The sequence below is a fragment of the Stenella coeruleoalba genome (assembly GCF_951394435.1).
Source record: "Stenella coeruleoalba genome assembly, chromosome: 2".
Taxonomy (NCBI): Eukaryota; Metazoa; Chordata; class Mammalia; order Artiodactyla; family Delphinidae; genus Stenella; species Stenella coeruleoalba.
Window position 1 is genome coordinate 92,335,332 of NC_137147.1, and position 22,246 is coordinate 92,357,577.

The window sequence follows — 22,246 nt, forward strand, 5'->3', positions numbered from 1 at the left end:
GTTTTTGCCCCCAAGGTCTTAAAATATAGACATCTACTCCTCTGATTTAGGGTTTGGTGGTCAAGGCTTTCAAGGGTCATCCTCTAGAGTTAAAGAACTAGTGGTAGAATGGATAGAAAGGCATGGGGCCAAGTCTGGTGATGACCAGAAGGGCTAAATGACCAGCGGTCAGGAGGCTGCACAGAGTGGCATTAATCACTATGGAGAAGGTAGTCCCCCACCCCCCAACCCCTGGCAACAAAGCATATTCATCAACCTCCTGCGAGGGATTCTTCTCTCAAGGACAGATTTACTTGAACCAAGCTCACAAGACTGATGAATAAAATCAGGGTGCCAATATATTACTTTAATGAGAAATCTGTCATAGAGGCAGTGTGCTGACTCCCTGTAGAGACACTTACATTGAACATCAAATTATAATCACAAGTTTACGTGATTATCACAGTATGAGAAAAGAGGGGTTGTTAGCTACCTCTACTGGTATCAAGCTATAATAGCCCAATGTAGCCTTCCACATGTATGGAAAAACACTGCCAACAGAAACTAAATACTAAAAATAAGCCATTGGCCAGAATTCTCTCTCCTCTAGCCAGTTCCTAGATGGAGACTGCCAAAGTTTACCCCATGACACTTACATTTCTATGCTTTTATAGTCATCAAACCCCTCTGTGAATTGAGACTTTCTTTCATTAATGTGCTGGTATACTCAATCACAGCAGGTCTTCTAGGCCACATGTCACCCACAGCATCAATTCTACCAGTTATCTTTCTTAGAACTTATTTAAAAAACTTCATGTAGCAGCTTAGGTTGAGTCAAGGCAAGATGAGGAGATTTTTATGAGGGCCCATGAAATAATTCACAAAGTGCTCACCAGAGTATCCCAAGTTTCTAGACTAGTGCCAGTCACTTAGGAGGCTCTCAATAAATATTTCTTATGTGAATGAAGAAAACTCTCATTAAAAAAAAAAGTAGTTCAGTACAAGCTTAAAGATCACACATTTTAACTAATCATTCTCACTGCTCACTTGATAGATACAATCATTCAGGTCTAGGAACTTTCTCCTACATGCACTTTTCCACATTCAGCCTCAGTTGCTTTGAGAAAATCCCCAAATGTTATTCATCATCCATCAGCCGCTATTACCACTTCTATCACCAAGTACTACCATGGAGGCCTGCTTTCACAGTATTCTTACATTATTTGAGTGCCCAATGGGCACCAAGATGAATTAAGCATAAATTCTTGAGAAAGAAGGTACTTCATCTTATTCCCATACCAATATGAATACCAACCACTCAGCGCAGAATAGAAATAAATGTATAAACATTACTAAAATCTGAATTTATGGAAACATATGGCACCTTGCTGTTAAAATGGACCAACAAAGTTTTTAGTGAAATCAAAGTTCTAGAAGGCAAGAATCCTACTATCCTTAAGATCAGACCTACCCCAGCATGTGTGTGCTATGAGTGTTTTACTCACTGTGTACTGGTACTTCTCATTATATTCACGGTCATTGGCTTTTACTATCCGTTCCACTTCTAAAGAGAGAGAAATCAGGTATGAAATTAAATTTTCAACCAAAAGAAACATACAACTCTTTAAACTAATATCCAATAGGTTACTTTGTCATCAAGGTTATAAGAATTCTTTCTTTTGAAATTTGAAGGGCATTGGTTTTTTTCCAGCCTAAATGTTGGAACGTGTATTGGAAAATTCCAAAATGGAAAGCTGAAATGTTTTTCATTGTCTTTCTGATGCCAGCCATAAAGCAAAACAGTATGTGTCTCCAATTTCTATATCCCTTCAACTCCACTTTCTGTTAACTTCAAGTAGTTCCTAAAAAAGAAGGAGCTGCTAAAAGTCAAATGCCACACTGGAAAGGAATCTTTTTTTGTTTTTGTTTTTGTTTTTTTGCTTCAGAGTTATAAGATATAACATAGCCAAACAAAACCATACTGAAGTGGCCAGTGAGGTCACTGGCCTTATAGTCACGGAGCCAAAGATGATATTTCTAAACAACCCATGCATATTGAGAGGAACTTTACATTATCAGGGGACTGAGACCTACCCTTAGCTGGAAGTGGCCAAAAAAATAAAATCTCTTCTGAAAGCAAATGTAGAGTCCCGGTCCAAGGTAGCAACTTAGGAAGATCCTGAACTCACCTCCTCCTATGGACATACTGAATGTACAGATATATCTGGAACAATTTCCTCAGAACAAAACCTAGAAACTGGCTAAGAGACCCCTTCACATTGGGCAAACAAGAGGGAAACCAATCAAAGCAGGTAGGAAACGCTGAGACACAATCTCACTATAAACCCCACCCTCAGACCAAGTGGGAGGCAACTCAAAACCCAGAGCTTCAACCCGAGGACCAAAGGGTTCAGACCCCACATCGGGCACCCCCACTTTTCAGACAGGTACCTGAGAGACAGCCTCCAAGGCATCTGCTTTGAAGACCAGGGGGGCAGGGCTGTGGCAAACTGAGGAAGAGCTCTTAAAGTGCCCTCAGGCAGACTCATCCCAGGGCCCAGCACAGAAGCAGCCCTTTGAAAAGCACCAGAAAAAGACTCACTAATTTTAAAGCATTGGTCTAAGGGGCACGGACCTCTGGGATACTCTCCAGGGATGGTTGCTGGTGGGTACCATCTCCCTGATCTCCCTCTGCCTTGCTAATGCGGACGGGCACCATCTTTTTTATTTCCTCCTTTACTCTTTTTCCCCCTTGTCTTTTTTTTCTTATTTTTCTTTTCTTTTCCTTTTTTTTTTTAATTTTTATTTTCCACTGGGTGCCGTCTTCGCACTCCCCCTCTGCCACACTGCAGAGCCCCAGGATCTCCTGGAGGGGAGCATCAACACACACCTGGTGCCCCAGTTTTTACATCTGATCCTGGTTTTCACAGCTGCCACCCAGGGAACACTTCTTGAGTGCCTGACTCTGAAGCCCATGGGCTTATGTTTCTGGATCCCATGGGACTGTAACAATCAAAGATTCTATTCTTGGCAGACTACCACCCCCAGGACACTGCACAGACAGCTGACTGAAACACATTCTCAGTCTTTCTGAGAAAGAGGCCCGTTTGCCCGTCCAAAAGCTTTGGCCTGTGGGGCAGGCTCCTGGTTTGGTACTCTTACAGGGGACTATGGAGAGGCTCTCGGGGAATGGAGGCCAATGGACACAATCTTTGTGCTCTCTCTCTGCCTCGCTCCAGCTCACCAGGATCTTCCAGAAAGGAGCTTATACCCTTCTCTGGTGTCCCAATTTTTCTGGCTACTGCCAGGGGACACTTCTATATCACCTGAAAGCAAGTACAAATAACAAAACCATAGGACAACAAACCCAAAGATTATCATAGTGCAGAAATTAAAATTTGTAGAGGGCAGGAAGAGACAATGCCCCAGAAAACACCAGCAGAGCATGTTTTTGTAGTAAGGGTAGCACGTTCTTGCTCCATGTTTACTTAATCCAGAGTTGGCAAAAGGGTAACGGTGGAGTAATGAAAGCTATGGAAGGAAGATCAGTCAAGTAACCAACAGACAGCAATGTTGGACTCTCCTAGTAAATAACCTGACCATCTCAACCTGGGAGTCCCTTAATCCCACAGTTCCCCACCTGGGTAAGTGACAGATTGTAAAAAGTATAGGCATGTGGTAAGAGTCTGACTTTAGAGAAGGTACATACAACCACAGAGATAAAGGAGACTGGAGAGTGGAAAGTAGGGATGAGGAAAGAAAGAGCAAGAGAAAAGCAAAGAGAAGGAGAGCTGGAAGTAGAAGGAAGATGAGAAAGAAGACGGAGATGAACAGGGAGAGAAGGGAGATAGGAGAATATCTTACCACCTGCTCCCTGTATACCAGGCACCACGAGTTATAAGAACTGATTCCCTTTTCCCAAAATTCCAAGAGGAATCTAAGTGTCTCTACAGTCCCTGTGGCTCAGCTTTCAAGTACGAAGTTCACCTCTGAGGACTGCTCCTGACAAATGACACCCTGTCTTTGGTTATGGTTGGGCTCCTACTATTTGTAGAGTGTTTATTTGTTTGATATCCACCTACATGGCTTCCTTCTTTACCATCTAATAAAGTCAGTTCCCTGTGTATAACTCTGAAATTGAGAACCCACCAGGAAGCAACCTCTCAACCAACCATCCCCTGAAAGAAAGATTTCAAAGTCTGACTATAAAAGCATCATCCTCTCTCATCATTCCCCAACAAAGAGCAAAAATATCAAAGCCCAAAATGGAATTTTGGAGGCTGAGAGACTTAAAAGCTTAGAAAGATAGATGATTTGTTTATTCATCCCCACCTTAACCCAGGCATAGTGAAACTGCCGACAGGAAAACAGTGGATATTACTTGGGGTTGGTGGGGGGGGCGGGTCTCTTCTGCAGGGCGAAGGCTAACCTGGCCCACTGGCCTCCTGCATGTAATTTACAGATTAACTTTAGCTTAAATCAAAAATCAGACGTGCTAACTTGTATATTGATGGCTTTAGTTTAGAGCATATACATTCAGATGATGATCATTTTTAAATTTCACATTTATATGAAGCACATCCAAGCACAGAATTCCATAGTTCTGTGTCTAATTTTACTTATTCCAAACACCAGAATCTTGACTCCTGTCCAGTGTCTCCATGTAACCATCCTCCCCAAGGACTGAGAATAGCCCTTTCCCAAAGTGGCCAAAGGAGTAATTTCTGTGCTGGGAAAGTTTGGATCCTCTCCTGGGTATCCACATTGCTCTTATCCCACGAGACCTTGTCAGAGCCAGGAAGTCCTCTCCTCTTTTTCCTTCTAAAATCTTCTTATTAAGACTTCATCTTTGTCTCTATACTTCCATTAAGTATTATCTTTCTGAACTGAGCCTTCATGGATAAATTCTGGGAGAAGATTTTCCATCCCTTCACTAAGCTCTGCAAAATTCTGGCTTTGGGTTTTAAATCCCTACAGTTTTCTGCCTTCAACCTGAATATGCTAGGCCTGAATTGTCTTTGTAGGAATTTACATTCTTCCATGTGCTACAACAGTGCATGAGGGGATATAAACCCCTGTTGGCAATAAGTTACATCCTGCAAGAAGGGGAAGCAGAGCACAAATCCCCCATAAACAACGCCCACTATGGATTGCTCAGAGGTTCAGTGACTTAATGCCCAACATTCTGTAGGCATCCTTCCAGGTGTGAGAGGAAGGAAAGGAAAGTGCTCATCAAGGGATTTACGAGTTAACACAGTAAGCTCATTCCTGCACAACTGGTATCACTAAATGTGTCTGGTTCCAAAAACGAGTAAGTGATACACATGGATGTATAAAATACAGTAAACCAGAGTATGTTTACAGTGGAATAAAAGAACTTCCAGTTCAAGTTAGCATGTCCTTCTACCTCCCTTACCTCTCAGGTCCCACTGAAATGACAGAAAATATTTTTTTAAGAATAAAAACTAACAATGCTGGAAAATAAGAATGGGGCTATCAGAGGCTCATAAATTTTAAAGAAAGTCTACAAAATAAAACAGAAATCAGATGGGATCAATTTGACCAAAAAAAAATAAAAAAAGATAGGAACAATGCTAGCCAAAAGACTTAGAAGAGTTGTTTTCCCAATGGAGCCCCAGAGAAGTTCCAAATTCAGCCAATAAATACAAAGATTGAGAGTGTGTTGTAGATAGGGTGACAGTCCCAGTGATGCCTAATGTCTTGGCAAAATAATTAAAAGTGTCTCAGTTTGGAACATAAATTATCTGATCACCTTAGTTTTGGAGAATTACCAAAATAATTATAATTGAGCCAGTTGGGTCCTCTCACATACCCCTCCCTTACCCACTGAAGAGACTAGGCAACATGCCTAGGGAAGAAACCAAGAGGGGGTGTTCAGGCCTAAGAGAGAAGAAACTCTGAATCTCCACAGCAGCTACAGCAGCCTCGTAAAGCCTGCCTTACTGAGGCAATTGTGGGATTTGCCAGATACCCTGACTAAACCACAATGCTATAGACTGAATGTTTGTGCCCCTCCCAAATTCATATATTGAGACTTAATCCCCAATGTGATGATATTTGAAAGCTTTTGGAAGGTAATTAGGTCATGAGGGTGGAGCCCCAGTGAATGGGATTAGTGTCGTTAAAAAAGAGGCCCGGGGCTTCCCTGGTGGCACAGGGGTTGAGAGTCCGCCTGTCGACGCAGGGGACATGGGCTGGTGCCCCGGTCCGGGAAGGTCCCACATGCCGCGGAGCGGCTGGGCCCGTGAGCCATGGCCGCTGAGCCTGCGCGTCTGGAGCCTGTGCTCCACAACGAGAGAGGCCACAACAGTGAGAGGCCCGCGTACCGCAAAAAGAAAAACAAAAAGAGGCCCCAGAGAGCTCTCTTGCCCCTTTCATTATCTGAAGACACAGAAAGAAGATAACCATCTATGAACCAGGAAGCAGCCCTCACCAGTCCCCAAATCTGCTGATGCCTTGATCATGGACTTCCCGGCCTCCAGAACTGTGAGAAATAAATTTTTATTGTTTACAAGCCACCTAGTCTTTGTAGTCTGTTATAGCAAACAGAATGGACTAAGACACACAGAAAAGCCTCTCTGTGTGCTGGCTATATCACTGGTCCTCCTATTTAAAGGAGAGGCCTGACAGGGGAAAAGACCTTTGAAACTGAACTAATCCATCTAGTCCTTCATTTGTAAATACAAACCAGCAAACGTAAGTCACCAGACATCTGAGAAAAACCAAGAGCACAAAACAGAAGGATCCAAGGGGAAGAGATAATGCTGAAAACAGGTGGGGAAAGGGGGTTGTTTTCTTTTTAATTCTAATTAGTACCTCAAAGATATTCAAGAAGACATGGACGGCATCCATGAAACAAGAACAAGCTGCTAGGAACAAAGAAAACAGAGAACAAGAGAAAGCTCCTGGAAATTAAAAATATTTAATGCACGAACTGTATAGTAGGAAAGAGAGAATGAAGAATAAGACTTAAGAAATCTCTTAAAATATATAAGAAAATGACAAAAAAGAAATGTGAAAAAAAAACACTTAGGAGAAAGGAACATAAACAATGGATGGGAGGAAATAATCAAATAAATAGAAGAAAATTTCTCTGCACCAGAGTAAGACAACTCTTCAAAGCAAAAGGGCCACCAAGTGCCAGTCAGGATGAATGAAAATGGACCTACAGATCTTCATAAAATTTTGATAAAAAACAAAAAGAAAAATATTAAAAACTTCCAGAAGGAAAAAAATGGGTAGCCCCAGAGTCATAAGAATTAGAACAACATGAAATTTCTCATCAGCAACAAGGATGATAGAAAACACAGGAGTGATGCCTTCCAGTTCTAAGAAAAAAATGTTTTGAACTTAGAATTCTATACTCAGGCAAATAATCAATCAAGTATGAAAGGGCAATAAAAACATCTTCAGACATGCAAGAGGGTTTACACACAAGATCATCTCCAAAATAATGTAATGTTGTACTCAAGAACGTACAACAGGAAAAATAATGGTTTACGTTTTTAAAGTAAAGTGGAAGAAAATATGGGAGGATGATGATCAGCTAGAGTCCCTAATGCAAATAAAAATGCCTGACATGATGACCCACACACCTGTTCCAGGTGGACCACCAATTCTACAGAAAAAGGGAAGGCCTGTCTATTGCCCTTTACTTCACAGTCTGTAAGGTAAAAATAAACTAATTTCTTTGGGAAAGTACAATAATGTGTTAGTTGTTGGCTCAAACAATAATTTCTCTAACAACTCCTCATAAAGTAGTCATTGTTTGAGAGAAAGAATATAATATGAGAATTTTAGAGCTGTGTTTTATAACAGGCCTATGGATATCATCTCAAACACAATTCCAAGGGCCCAATGACAGAGTCTCTGTACTCAGTCCCTGCTGAGCTGATGAAGTTCAGAAATGTATTTTAAGATATTTAAAAGAGCAAATGAACTACATGTCCTTCGAGCAATCATCCTAATTATTTCTCTCAACTGCACTTGCGCTAAACACTAAATGACTATAAGCTTGAGATTGAACTTCCTAGAAAATACCTGGAGAGCTGCTATGCTGTGTTGCTAGCTGAGTATAGATGTGTAAGGCAGAAGACCAACGTTTAATAGTGTTAGCATTCTTTTGTGACAGCTGAGGAGCCTACCAAGACACGTGTTTGGATAGGAAGCCATCCTTCACCATTTCAGTGAGCCAAGACAATAGCCATTAGCAGAGGCAAAATTATCTTAGACATTGTTTTTCATCTGCTCCAGAATATAGTAAAAGAGGTCATTAAACCTTCAAAGCTCTGTTTCACACAGGGTGTTGGAAATAGCCTTTACTCCCCAAATCTCGTCAAGGCTAAAATAATTTGATGTCTGCCTCAATCAAATAAAATATCAATGAAGCACTCATAGAATGCTTATCTTTGAGCCACGTGCTTCCTGTTACATGATCCAAGATAACTAACTGAGGATACCTCACCTATTTTATGAAATGGTTATTTATAAATCAGTTAAATGTTAGGGCACATTTATCAAAAAGAGTAACCTGAGTTTCAGAATATGACCTGGAGGTACCCCTCCCTCCCTGAAATAATTATCTTATAGGGCTGACAGTTTCTTTGACTTGGTTTCAGACAATGAAACCATATCCATTTATGTATGCATGTATGCTTGTCTTTCCTTTTCGAAGGAGGAGATGCATCTAGAAAAATCCAACAGTGTTATCAGATAACTAAGACATAAGTTTAAAAGGTGGGAGAGGGCTTCCCTGGTGGCGCAGTGGTTGAGAGTCCGCCTGCCGATGCAGGGGATACGGGTTCGTGCCCCGGTCCGGGAAGATCCCACATGCCGCGGAGCGGCTGGGCCCGTGAGCCATGGCCGCTGAGCCTGCGCGTCCGGAGCCTGTGCTCCACAACGGGAGAGGCCCCAACAGTGAGAGGCCCGCGTACCGCAAAAAAAAAAAAAAAAAAAAAAGGTGGGAGAAAAAAAGGGCGGGGGGGTAATTCCCTGGTGGGCCAGTGATTAGGACTCCACGCTTCCACTGCAGGGAGCCTAGGTTCAATCCCTTGTCTGGGAACTAAGATCTCTAAAATCCCAGAATCACGTGGCGCAGCCAAAATACAAAACAAAACAAAAAATTTAAAACGATGGGAGGGACCTAACACTACTCTGCTGGGAATTTTTAATTGCAATCAAGATGCTGTTCTCAAGTCACCAAGACTTTTTAGACCCATAAAAATAGGTTTTATGGGGCTTCCCTGGTGGCGCAGCGGTTGAGAGGCCGCCTGCCGATGCCGGGGACACGGGTTCGTGCCCCGGTCCGGGAAGGTCCCACATGTCGCGGAGCAGCTGGGCCCGTGAGCCATGGCCGCTGAGCCTGTGCGTCCGGAGCCTGTGCTCCGCAACGGGAGAGGCCACAACAGTGAGAGGCCCACGTACCGCAAAAAAAATAAAATAGGTTTGATGAAAGAGCCCTCAGAAGAGGCCAGGATCACGAAGCAAGAGGCCCGAGATCTTCCACCAAACGATCTGCGTGAGCACATTTTAACTCAGGACCTCTCCTTACCTATGCTTCCTCTGTAAAATAATGCCACCTGCTGTTGCCATCATTAAGTGAGAAAATGTAGGGAAAGCACTTTATAAACAGAAAAATAGTGGAAGAGTCTTTTTTTAATGAAAAAAAATAGCAAATAAGAGGTGAAGAAAAAGGAAATCATCCAAGCTTGGCTAGTCAGTCTTAACATCACTATTACTATTACTGCTGAAGAGGGTCTGAAGTAATTTTCTAAATAGTCTCAGTAGAAATTGACAAATGCCCATTGATTCTATTCTAGGTCCTCAAAGGCAACACCCACTTCCTAATCTGGGCTCTTCTCCCCCATAACAAAATTAATTTTACATTATCCAGCTTCCACTTCCAGGAGACAAGAGAAGACAGGTCACTTACATCTTTTTTGATGAGTTTGTCTCTGAACAATGCATAACACCTTAGGGTTTAAGACTAGTTAGTGAATGCAGCAACTCTGTTAACAAGACCAAGAGTAAAGGGAAGATTTAGGAGGCTTCCACCAGGCCCATGAGTGATCACAGCAACTATGAGCCCACAATTAATGAACACACTGTCTTTCTTCAATTAACTCCAGAGCGTTTTGTCCTTTACCAAATGTGGTTTAGGAGACAGCCTCCAGGCAGTTGGCTTTAGCTCCCCAAAATCATGAAATGATGAAGCGCCACAGAGAATTTAGGGGTCTCTGTATCTAACCCTGATGGCATGGACTGATATTTCCTTATCAAGGTTGGTCCCAGTCCAGAAGCTGAAGAAGGTCTCAAAACATGGAGAATCATTTGGGGTTTGGGGGTTGTTGGTTTTTTGGGTTGGGTCAGAAATCTCACAAAAATTCCCTCAAGCCAAATCAATAACTTAAGCTTTTTCCCTTCCTAATTTGTCACAATCTGGTCTGTGGTTGGGAGCCAAAGCAATTCATTAAAGACATGAGGAAAGAACAATGAGTAGGGAGAACTTTAAAGAAAAGAGTTCCCCAGCCTTCAAGATTTCCTGATTTGATTCCAAGAGCACATTCTGATACAATTGAAAAATATGTGTCCTGAATCAGGGTTTCCTATTGAAACCCAGTGGTGACCTGCAGCTGCTGGGATTTATTGACATTTAATCAGCAAACTAAAGAGAGAATCGAGGCAAAAAAAAAAAAAAATCTTTCCACAAGTTTTAAAAAAATTCTTGTCCTCAGAAAAGAGCTTGGAAACAGAATTAGGGGAGTCAAACAAATACTAAAGGGCCTTGGGTTTGTTTTCCTCTGGGCTGAGCCAATTTGCTCATCAGGTCCAGATATCTGGAAAATTTGATTTATTGGAAGCTTTGTTCCTCTCATGGCTTACGACAGCTTCACAAAGAAAAATAAAAATATTTTACCAATTCATTCTTCTTCAAGCATACGTGAATTATATGATACACATTACAAGTAAAATGGACAAAAATTTTCTTATGAGCCCTCACCATGTGGTTTTCTGTAAGTATAGATTCACAACTGGAGATTTAAGATTTACTGTAATATAGTGAAGATAATAACAGCTAACATTTATTGAGCACTGGTTAAAAGCTAGATACTGTATGAAGCGTTTCACATGCATTAACCCTCAAAACAATCCTATTAGGTACGCACTATTATTAGCCCCACTTTACAAGTGAGAAAAATAAAAGGCCTAGCGCGATTATGCAATAGAGTCAGATTTCAAACGCTGAACTTCTGACCTTGTAAAAGGAGCTTGGAAGAGATTCTAGGTATAAGGAGATGGTGGGTGGTACCATGCAGAGATGATTGGGAAACTGTAAATTAATGCATGCCTGTGTCCAGAGGTCAAGGAGAGGGAGAAGAGGCCTCTCTACACAAAAGTGATACTCCAGGATGTACTGCAAGTCACAGACTCCTTCCCAATTAACCTTGGTGCCCTGGGACCTCTTACATTTCATTCCCTCCAGCCTTCTCTCTGCTTCACAGTAAAGGCCCCCTCGGAGAAACTGACTGCCCTCTCCTTGGAGACTTTCAGCAGTCGTTGCTGAGAAGACTCTCCCAAACCCCTGTCCAAAACTTACTGCTTTCTTAGCAGCCTTTCTCTTATGGATCCGGTGCTAGACCGCTGGGTTTTTAAATCTACATTCTTTTACAATTTGATTATCTACAGCAAAAATTGCATTGTTATGGACTACGCCAGGATAAGAATGTTTTCTGTACAGATGAAAAACAGCTATATTTTTCTATAGCCTGCCTATGCAAAAAAAAAAAAAAAAAACCTCAGGATCTACCCCAAGGATCCCAAGAGCCTAGAAAAAGCTGAAGGACGTTTAATTTCCCTTTGTGAGACACATTCCAGCCATCCAAGGGAAATCAAGCCACCTGTCACAAAGTGAGAGGAAAGAACCCCAGGTGGAGAAGACAGAGACACTTGAGAAGGAAATCTGAAGAGGGTTCTTATCTGCTTCATACCTTATCAGCTTACACAGGAAGCTGTGTTTCTCAAAGCTTGTGTTTGTCATTTTGAGATGCACAGGGCTATAAATATGAGTTTCATTAGTACATACTGGTTTCAGGTCTCAATCCCTGAAACCGTGTGGCAAATAAAATCTGCTGGAGCCAAGACAAAGTGATTTATTGCACAAATATTTAATGAACTCCTTTGAGCAAGGCTCTATTCTAGACAGTGAAGGAAAAACAAACAAGACATCAATAGTCTTCAAAGGGTACACGTGCCTACAATACCTGCACAGCAAGGAAGCAGAAGAGGGGCCTAGGGAGACACAGAAAGCAGAGAAAAGGAAATTCAGGTCCAGGTGGGTGGTCAAAATGCATCCCCACCTGTCCTAGGCAGCTCTGAAGGGAAGTTAGGCAGCTGTATACAAACTGTGGAGTGTGGTAGGGTGTTTTTGCCAAGCACCTTATCTAAGCTGAGCCATAGTCATTTACTGAAAAGAGAAGACATTTGGTAGAGGTGGTCTGCCACCTGAGATGGGGTGAAATATGGGCTTATAAGACGATATCTACAGTTCCTCCTCAGATGTGCCTTCTAGTCGAATATTGGACCAAGTGTGAAAAGACAGAAAGAAAAAAATAGGGGCCTCGATTTATTTACCTAGTCGTGAAGCATTCAGATAATACACGTTTTAAATAGAGATAAAATAGAGCCAGAACTTTGGGCAGAAAAGAAATCTGCCTACTTCTCTGCCCCTCCTCTGCACACACTCTGGTCCAAGCCACCTCACCTCTCCTCCCAGCTGTCATAATAACCCCTCCTCAGGTCTCCTCACTTCTACTCCTGCCCCTATCATCTATTTTCAACAGAGCAACCAGAGTGACCCTTTTAGAATTGCATGAGTTTCCGATTGCTGCTCTAGCAAATCACCACAAATGTAGTTGCTTAAAACAACACAAACATATCATCTTATTGTTCTGGAAGTAGGAAGTCCAAAAATGGATCTCACAAGGCTAAAATCAAGGTGTTTCTTCAAGACTGAGTCCCTTCTGGAGGCTCTAGAAGAGAATCTGTTCCTTGCCTTTTCTAGCTTCTAGAGGCTGCCACATTCCTTGGGTCATGGAGGCATCACTCTGACTTCTGCTTCCACCATTATATTGCCTTCTCTGATTTTGACTCTGCTGCCTCCCTCTCATAAGAACCCTTGTGATTACAATGGGCCCACCCTTATAATCTTTCCATTGTAAGATCCTTAACTTCATCACATCTGCAAAGTGTCTTTTACCATATAAGGTCACATAGCCACAGGTTCTGAGGTTTAGGACATGGACATCTTTGCAGGAGGGGGCATTAATCTGCCTACCACAAAAATCATCTCTTTTCTCTGCACAAAATGTCCAGTGTTGCTCTATCTCAAGAGAGAAGCCAGCTCTTACAAAGGCTTCAGGGCCCTGCTTGATCTTCACACACCCACCCTGTTACCTCTCTGACCTCAAATCACTGCCAGAAGCAGACCTTCCATGAAGCTTAAGTTTCAGCTCACCTCACTTGCACCTTCCATCCCAAGGCCCTGGGAATAGCACTAGAAATTTGTTTGCATTGCTTTTACTCTGTTTTGCCTTTTGATTTGCAATATTAAAATATTTTAGCCACAAGAGCTAAGACCATTGTCTCCTCCACTCTATTTCCTCCTGTCACATTTTGCCTCGTGTGAGATGATGCTGGAATCCACATGAGGGGCTCTCAAGTGGGAAATACATTGAGTTTGTGTTTAGTGGAGTGTATTTATGTGATTCATTGTCACTTCTGTATAGATTTAACTCACTGGTGGTCACCCCAGAGTAGGAATGGTTCTCCTATCTCCATGGGGAATCACCCAGCATTGCAAGATGAAGGTGCAGGGCCCACGGTCATACGGCAGCATGACTGTGTCTGACAGCACCTGGCACCAGAAGAATGTGGATCATGGAGGAGACAGAGGTTTGCAATACAGAGCCAGAAGTTAGCCTACACAGGATTCTTCCAATCATCACGCATGGAAAATTGTATGGGGAAGATTTAACTTTCATCAACTACTAGTCAAAACAGAATTTATCTCATGTTAGCAGTATTAGGAGAATGAAGTGCTGAGTATCCTCAATACTATATGTAATAAGCATATCATATATTTTTTTTACATGGGGATTGCAAAATATAAAATTTATTAGGATTCCTGTGCTTATAGAGTACAAACCAATTTGTACTAGTACTAAATATAGTAAGTACATCTGTCACAGCTCAGATATGAAGGAAACTCGATGGAAGTTTTCCCAAGGTTGACAATTCTAAATCTTTACATGACATTACGAAGTCATGAAGCTGAAAAACTATTCTAATCTATCATAAGCTAACATAATTTTTAAACTAATTTACATTAGTTCAAGATGGCAGCATAGAGGGTCGTGCGCTCACTCCCTCTTTTGAGAGCACCGGAATGACAACTAAATGCTGAACTATCATTGACAGGAAGACACTGGAACTCGCCAAAAAAGATACCCCACATCCAAAGACAAAGGATAAGCTGCAATGAGACAGTAGGAGGGGTGCAATCACAATAAAATCAAATCCCATAACTGCTGGGTGAGTGACTCACAAACTGGAGAACACTTATACCACAGAAGTCCACCCACTGGAGTGAAGGTTCTGAGCCCCACGTCAGGCTTCCCAACCTGGGGGTCTGGCAATGGGAGGAGGAATCCCCAGAGAATCAGACGTTGAAAGCCAGCGGGATTTGTTTGCAGAACTTTGACAGGACTGGGGGAAACAGAGACTCCATTCTTGGAGGGCACACACAAAGTAGTGTGCCCATCAGGACCCAGGGGAAGGAGCAGTGACCCCGTAGGAGACAGAATCAAATGCACCTGCTAGTGTTGGAGGGTCTCCTGCAGAGGCGGAAGGCAGCTGTGGCTCACCACAAGGACAAAGACAGTGGCAGCAGAAGTTCTGGGAAGTATTCATTGGTATGAGCCCTCCCAGTGTCCACCATTAGCCCCACCAAAGAGCCTGTATGCTCCAGTGCTGGGTCACCTCAGGCCAAACAACCAACAGGGAGGGAACTCAGCCCCACCTATCAGCAGACAAGCAAATTAAAGTTTTACTGAGTTCTGCCCACCAGAGTAACACCCAGCTCTACCCACAACGAGTCCCTCCCATCAGGAAGTTTGCACAAGTCTTTTCGACAGCCTCATCCATGCGAAGCCAGACAGCAGAAGCAAGAAGAACTACAATCCTAAAGCCCACAGAAGGAAAACCACAATTACAGAAAGATAGACAAAATGAAAAGGCAGAGGACTATGTTCCAGATGAAGCAACAAGATAAAACCCCAGAAAAACAACTAAATGAAGTGGAGATAGGCAACCTTCCAGAAAAAGAATTCAGAATAATGATAGTGAAGATGATCCAGGACATCAGAAAAAGAATGGAGGCAATGATTGAGAAGATGCAAGAAATGTTTAACAAAGACCTAGAAGAATTAAAGAACAACAACAAAAAGAGATGAACAATACAATGACTGAAATGAAAAATACACTAGAAGGAATCAATAGCAGAATAACTGAGGCAGAAGAATGGATACGTGACCTGGAAGACAGAATGGTGGAAATCACTGCATGGAACAGAAGAAAAAAGGGTGAAAAGAAATGAAGACAGCCTAAGAGACATCTGGGACAACATTAAACACACCAACAATCACATTATAGGGGTCCCAGAAGGAGAAGAGAGAGAGAAAGGACCTGAGAAAATCTTTGAAGAGATTATAGTTGAAAACTTCCCTAACATGGGAAAGGAAATAGCCCCCCAAGTCCAGGAAGCACAGAGGGTCCCAGGCAGAATAAGCCCAAGGAGAAACACACCAGGACATACATTAATCAAACTGACAAAAAAGTAAAGACAAAGAAAAATAATTAAAAGCAACAAGGGAAAAACAACAAACAACATACAAGGGAACTCCCATAAGGTTAACAGCTGATTTCTCAGCAGAAAATCTGCAAGCCATAAGGGAGTGGCATGATATATTTAAAGTGATGAAAGGGAAGAACCTACAACCAAGAATACCCTACCCAGCAAGGATTTCATTCAGATTTGATGGAGAAATCAAAAGCTTTACAAACAAGCAAAAGCTAAGAAAATTTAACACCACCATACCAGTGCTACAACAATTGCTAAAGGAACTTCTGTAAGTGGGAAACACAAGAGAAGAAAAGGACCTACAAAAACAAACCCAAAATAATTAAGAAAATGGTAATAGGAACATACCTATCGATAATTACCTTAAATGTGAATGGATTAAATGCTCCAACCGAAAGACATAGACTGGCTGAATGGATACAAAAACAAGACCCATATTTATGCTGTCTACTACAGACTCACTTCAGGCCTAGGGACACATACAGCCTGAAAGTGAGGGGATGGAAGAAGGTATTCCATGCAAATGGAGATCACGAGAATGAGAGAGTAGTAATATTCATATCAGACAAAATATACTTTAAAATAAAGACTGTTACAAGAGACAAGGAAGGACACTACATAAGGATGAAGGGAACAATACAAGAAGAAGATATAACAATTGTAAATATATATGCACCCAACATAGGAGCACCTCAATACATAAGGCAACTGCTAACAGCTATAAAAGAGGCAATCGACAGTAACACAATAATACTGGGGGATTTTAACACCTCACTTACACCAATGGACAGATCATCCAGACAGAAAATTAATAAGGAAACACAAGCTTTAAATGACACAACAGACCAGTAGATTTAATTAATATTTATAGGACATTCCATCAGAAAACAGCAGATTACACTTTCTTTTCAAGTGCACACAGAACATTGTCCAGGATAGATCACATCTTAGGTCACAAATCAAACCTCAGTAAATTTAAGAAAATTCAAATTGTATCAAGCATCTTTTCTGACCACAACACTATGAAATTAGAAATCAATTACAGAAAAAAAACTAAAATAATAGAAACACATGGAGGCTAAACAATACACTACAAAGTAACCAAGAGATCACTGAAGAAATCAAAGTGGAAACCAAAAACTATCTAGAGACAAATGACAATGAAAACATGATGAGTCAAAACCTATGGGATGCAGCAAAAGCACTTCTAAGAGGGAAGTTTATCGCAACACAATCCTACCTCAAGAAACAAGAAAAATCTCAAATAAACTATCTAACCTTACACATAAAGTAATTAGAGAAAGAAGAACAAACAAAACCCAAAGTTAGTAGAAGGAAAGAAATCATAAAGATCAGAGTAGGAATGAATGAAATACAAACAAAGAAAACAATACCAAAAATCAATAAAACTAAAAGCTGGTTCTTTAAGAATAAACAAACTTGAAAAACCTTTAGCCAGACTCATCAAGAAAAAGAGGGAGAGGACGCAAACCAATACAATTAGAAATGAAAGAGGAGAAGTTACAATGGACACCGTAGAAATAAAAAGCATCATAAGAGACTACTACAAGCAACTATATACCAATAAAATGAACGACCTGAAGAAATGCACAAATTCTTAGAAAGGTATAACGTTCCAAGACTGAACGAGGAATAAATTGAAAATACGAACAGACTAATCACAAGTAATGAAATTGTAACTGTGATTAAAAATCTTCCAACAAACAAAAGTCCAGGACCAGATGGCTTCACAGGTGAATTCTATCAGACGTTTAGAGAAGAGCTAACACCCATCCTTCTCAAACTCTTCCAAAAAATTGCAGAGGGAGGAACACTCCCAAACTCATTCTACAAGGCCACCATCACCCTGATACCAAAACCAGACAAAAATACTAGAAAAAAAGAAAATTATAGACCAATATCACTGATAAATATAGATGCAAAAATCCTCAGCAAAATACTATCAAACAGAATCCAGCAACACATTAAGAGGATCATACACCATGATCAAGTGGGATTTATCCCAGGGATGCAAGGATTCTTCAACATACGCAAATCAATCAATGTGATACAACATAGTAAAATACTGAAGAATAAAAACCATATGATCATCTCAATAGATGGAGAACAAGCTTTTGACAAAATTCAACACCCATTTATAATAAAAACTCTCCAGAAACTGGGCATAGAGGGACCCTACCTCAACATAATAAAGACCATATACAACAAACTCACAAAAAACATTCTCAATGGTGAAAAATTGAAAGAATTTCCTCTAAGATCAGGAACAAGACAAGGATGTCCACTCTCACCACTATTATTCAACATAGTTTTGAAAGTCCTAGCCACAGGAATCAGACAGGAAAAATAAATAAAAGGAATACAAATTGGAAAAGAAGAAATAAAACTGTCACTGTTTGCAGATGACATGATACTATACAGAGAATCCTAAAGATGCTACCAGAAAACTAATAGAGCTAATCAATGAATTTGGTAAAGTTTCAGGATACACAATTAATGCACAGAAATCTCTTGCATTCCTATACACTAACAATGAAAGATCAGAAAGAGCAGTTAAGTAAATAATCCCATTCACCACAGCAACAAAAAGAATAAAATACCTAGGAATAAACCTACCTAAGTAGGTAAAATACCTGTACTCAGAAAACTATAAGACACTAATGAAAGAAATCAAAGATGACACAAACAGGTGGAGAGATGTACCGTGTTCTTGGATTGGAAGAATCAACATTGTGAAAATGAGTATACTACCCAAAGCAATCTACAGATTCAATGCAATCCCCATCAAATTACCAATGGCATTTTTCATAGAACTAGAACAAAAAATCTTAAAATTTGTATGGAGTCACAAAAGATCCCAAATAGTCAAAGAAATCTTGAGAAGAAAAAAAACAAAAAATGGAGCTGGAGGAATCAGACTCCCTCGCTTCAGACTATACTACAAAGCTACAGTAATCAAGACAATATGGTACTGGCACAAAAACAGAAATATAGATTAATGGAAAAGGATAGAAAGCCCAGCAATAAACCCACCTATTGTCAACTAATCTATGACAAAGCAGGAAAGGATATACAGTGGAGAAAAGACAGTGTCTTCAATAATTGGTGCTGGGAAAACTGGACAGCTACATGTAAAATAATGAAGTTAGAACACTCCCTAACATCATACACAAAAATAAACTCAAAATGGATTAAACACCTAAATGTAAGGCCAGACACTATAAAACTCTTAGAGGAAAGCATAGGAAGAACACTCTTTGACATAAATCACAGCAAGATCTTTTTTGACCCACCTCCTAGAGAAATGGAAATAAAAACAAAAATAAACAAATGGGACCTAATGAAACTTAAAAGCTTTGCACAGCAAAGGAAACCATAAACAAGATGAAAAGACAACCCTTAGAATGGGAGAAAATATTTGCAAACAAAGCAACTGACAAAGGATTAATCTCCAAAATATATAAATACCTCATGCAGCTCAATATCAAAAAAACAAAAAACCCAATCCAAAAATGGGCAGAAGACCTAACTGTACATTTCTCCAAAGAAGACATACAGATGGCCAAGAGGCATAGAAAAGCTGCTCAGCATCACTAATTATTAGAGAAATGCAAATCAAAACTACAATGAGGTATCACCTCACACTGGTTAGAATGGGCATCATCAGAAAATCTACAAACAATACATGCTGGAGAGGGTGTGGAGAAAAGGGAACCCTCTTGCACTGTTGGTAGGAATGTAAATTGATACAGCCACTATGGAGAACAGTATGGAGGTTCCTTAAAAAACTGTAAATAGAATTACCATATGACCCAGCAATCCCACTGCCAGGCATATACCCAGAGAAAACCATAATTCAAAAAGACACATGCACCCCAATGCTCATTGCAGCACTATTTACAATATTCAAGTCATGAAGCAACCTAAATGTCTATCAACAGACGTATGAATAAAGAAGATGTGGCACATATATACAATGGAATATTACTCAGCCATAAAAGGAAATGGAATTGAGTTATTTGTAGTGAAGTGAATGGACATAGTGTCTGTCGTACAGAATGAAGTAAGTCAGAAAGAGAAAAACAAATACCGTATGCTAATATATATATATGGAATCTAAAAAAAAAAAAGTTTCTGAAGAACCTATGGGCAGGATAGGAATAAAGACGCAGATGTAGAGAACGGACTTGAGGAAACGTGGAGGGGGAAGGGTAAGCTGGAACGAAGTGAGAGAGTGGCATGGACATATATACACTACCAAATGTAAATAGATAGCTAGTGGGAAGCAGCCGCATAGCACAGCTTAGTGCTTTGTGACCACCTAGAGGGGTGGCATAGGGAGGGTGGGAGGGAGATGCAAGAGAGAGGGGATATGGGGATATATGTATATGTATAGCTGATTGACTTTTTTATAAATCAGAAACTAACACACCATTGTAACTCAATTATACTCCAATAAAGATGTTAAAAAGAAAAATGAAGATGTGGTACATATATACAATGGAATATTACTCAATCATAAAAAGGAACGAAACTGGGTCATTTGTAGAGACATGGATGGACCTGCAGACTGTCATACAGAGTAAAGTAGGTCAGAAAGAGAAAAACAAATATTGTATATTAACAGATGTACGTGGAATCTAGAAAAATGGTGCAGACAAACCGGTTTACAAGGCAGAAATAGAGACACAGATGTAGAGAATAAATGTATGGACACCAAGGGGGAAAAGCAGAGGTGGGTGTGGGGGGCATGAATTGGGAGATTGAGATTGACATATATACACTAATATGTATAAAATAGATAACTAATGAGAACCTGCTGTGTATTACATGCTACTCCACTTCGCTGTACAGTAGAAAATAACACAACATTGTAAAACAACTATACCTCAATTTAAAAAGAAAAATTAATTTAAATAATGTGCTAGAGGAAAAATTGAATTATCTTTCTAGTGTCTCTATAGAAAATTATATAACAAAATAATGGTCATGAAAGAGGCAATCAAAAAATATGGGGCCAAAAATACAGGAAGAAAGGTATTATAAAAGTGTATCAGGGGCTTCCCTGGTGGCGCAGTGGTTGAGAATCTGCCTACTAATGCAGGGGACATGGGTTCGAGACCTGGTCTGGGAAGATCCCACATGCCGTGGAGCAACTAGGCCCGTGAGCCACAACTACTGAGCCTGCGCATCTGGAGCCTGTGCTCCGCAACAAGAGAGGCCGCGATAGTGAGAGGCCCGCGCACCGCGATGAAGAGTGGGCCCCGCTTGCCACAACTAGAGAAAGCCCTCGCACAGAAACGAAGACCCAACACAGCCAAAAATAAATAAATTAATTAATTAATTAATTTAAAAAAAAAAGTGTATCAGGCAGTGAATTAATGAAGATATTATGTTATTTTTTTGCGTTTTGTGAAATGTATGGTATGTTTCAGATTTTCAAATTTGTGATATATAGGGATTTATTTTCTCATGCTAAATGAACATGTCCTTTCATACCTAATTTTGTATTAGTTTAAAGCCTCAAAAAACTGGATCCAGCCATGATAACCACCCTCCCCCTTGCTCATTCAACTCCAGTCACAGTGGCCTCTATGTTGTTCCTTGGACATGCCAGGCCCACTCCCACCTCGAAGCGTTTGCACTTGCTGCTCCCTCCACCTACAATGCTTATCCTCCAGATAACTACATAGCTCCCCTCTCACTTCTTTCAAATCTTTGCTCAACTATGTCTTTCTCAATTCAGCCTTCCCTGATTATCCTTTTTAAAACTGCAGCACTTCCAATGTACAAGATGACTTACTTATTCATTTATATTGCTGACTATCTTTCCCTCCCCCCACAAGAATGTAAGCTCCATACAGATGGAAGGTTCTTTTATTTTTTTAAATCTGTTTTGTCCACAGTTGTTTTTTTCTGTTTGGAACAGTGTCTGGCACATAACAAGTGTTCAGTAAGTATTTGTGAAATGGCTGGCTGGCTGACTGGATGAATGGATAAATGAATAAATGAATGAATGAACTACCAATCAAAGTTTAGATTATCAAGAGACAACCAGCACTGCCACAGTGAGACAAGACCATTCCAGCCAAAATCACTGAAATGTTATGTCTTAATTGGTTTCTTCACCGCATGAAGGTAGATTTACAATTCATAGTAGGATTTTAATTTCTAAATTATTAAAAGTATTTTCTTTATAGAAAATACCATGGTTGGGATTGTCTCATAAACTTTCAGATTTCATTCCACCATCAAAAGAAAATCTAGATTTCAAAATTAAGCCAAGAAATAAAAAAATTTTATTTTCCT

The 22,246-nt window shown here is 40.5% G+C and overlaps 1 protein-coding gene across 3 annotated transcripts in view; it reads right to left on the minus strand.

Annotated features, from left to right (window-relative positions):
• The window catches only part of ATP8B4 (ATPase phospholipid transporting 8B4 (putative)), a 258,761-nt gene that overhangs the window by 215,010 nt on the left and 21,505 nt on the right, over positions 1–22,246 (minus strand). For 2 of the 3 annotated variants that reach the window (XM_079914504.1, XM_079914503.1), the window contains exon 3: positions 1,485–1,543. In XM_079914504.1, coding sequence (XP_079770630.1) covers positions 1,485–1,543 — 59 coding nt within the window. Of the gene's footprint in view, positions 1–1,484; positions 1,927–22,246 lie in introns of those variants that run through there. The other variant, XM_079914502.1, reaches the window with a different exon arrangement.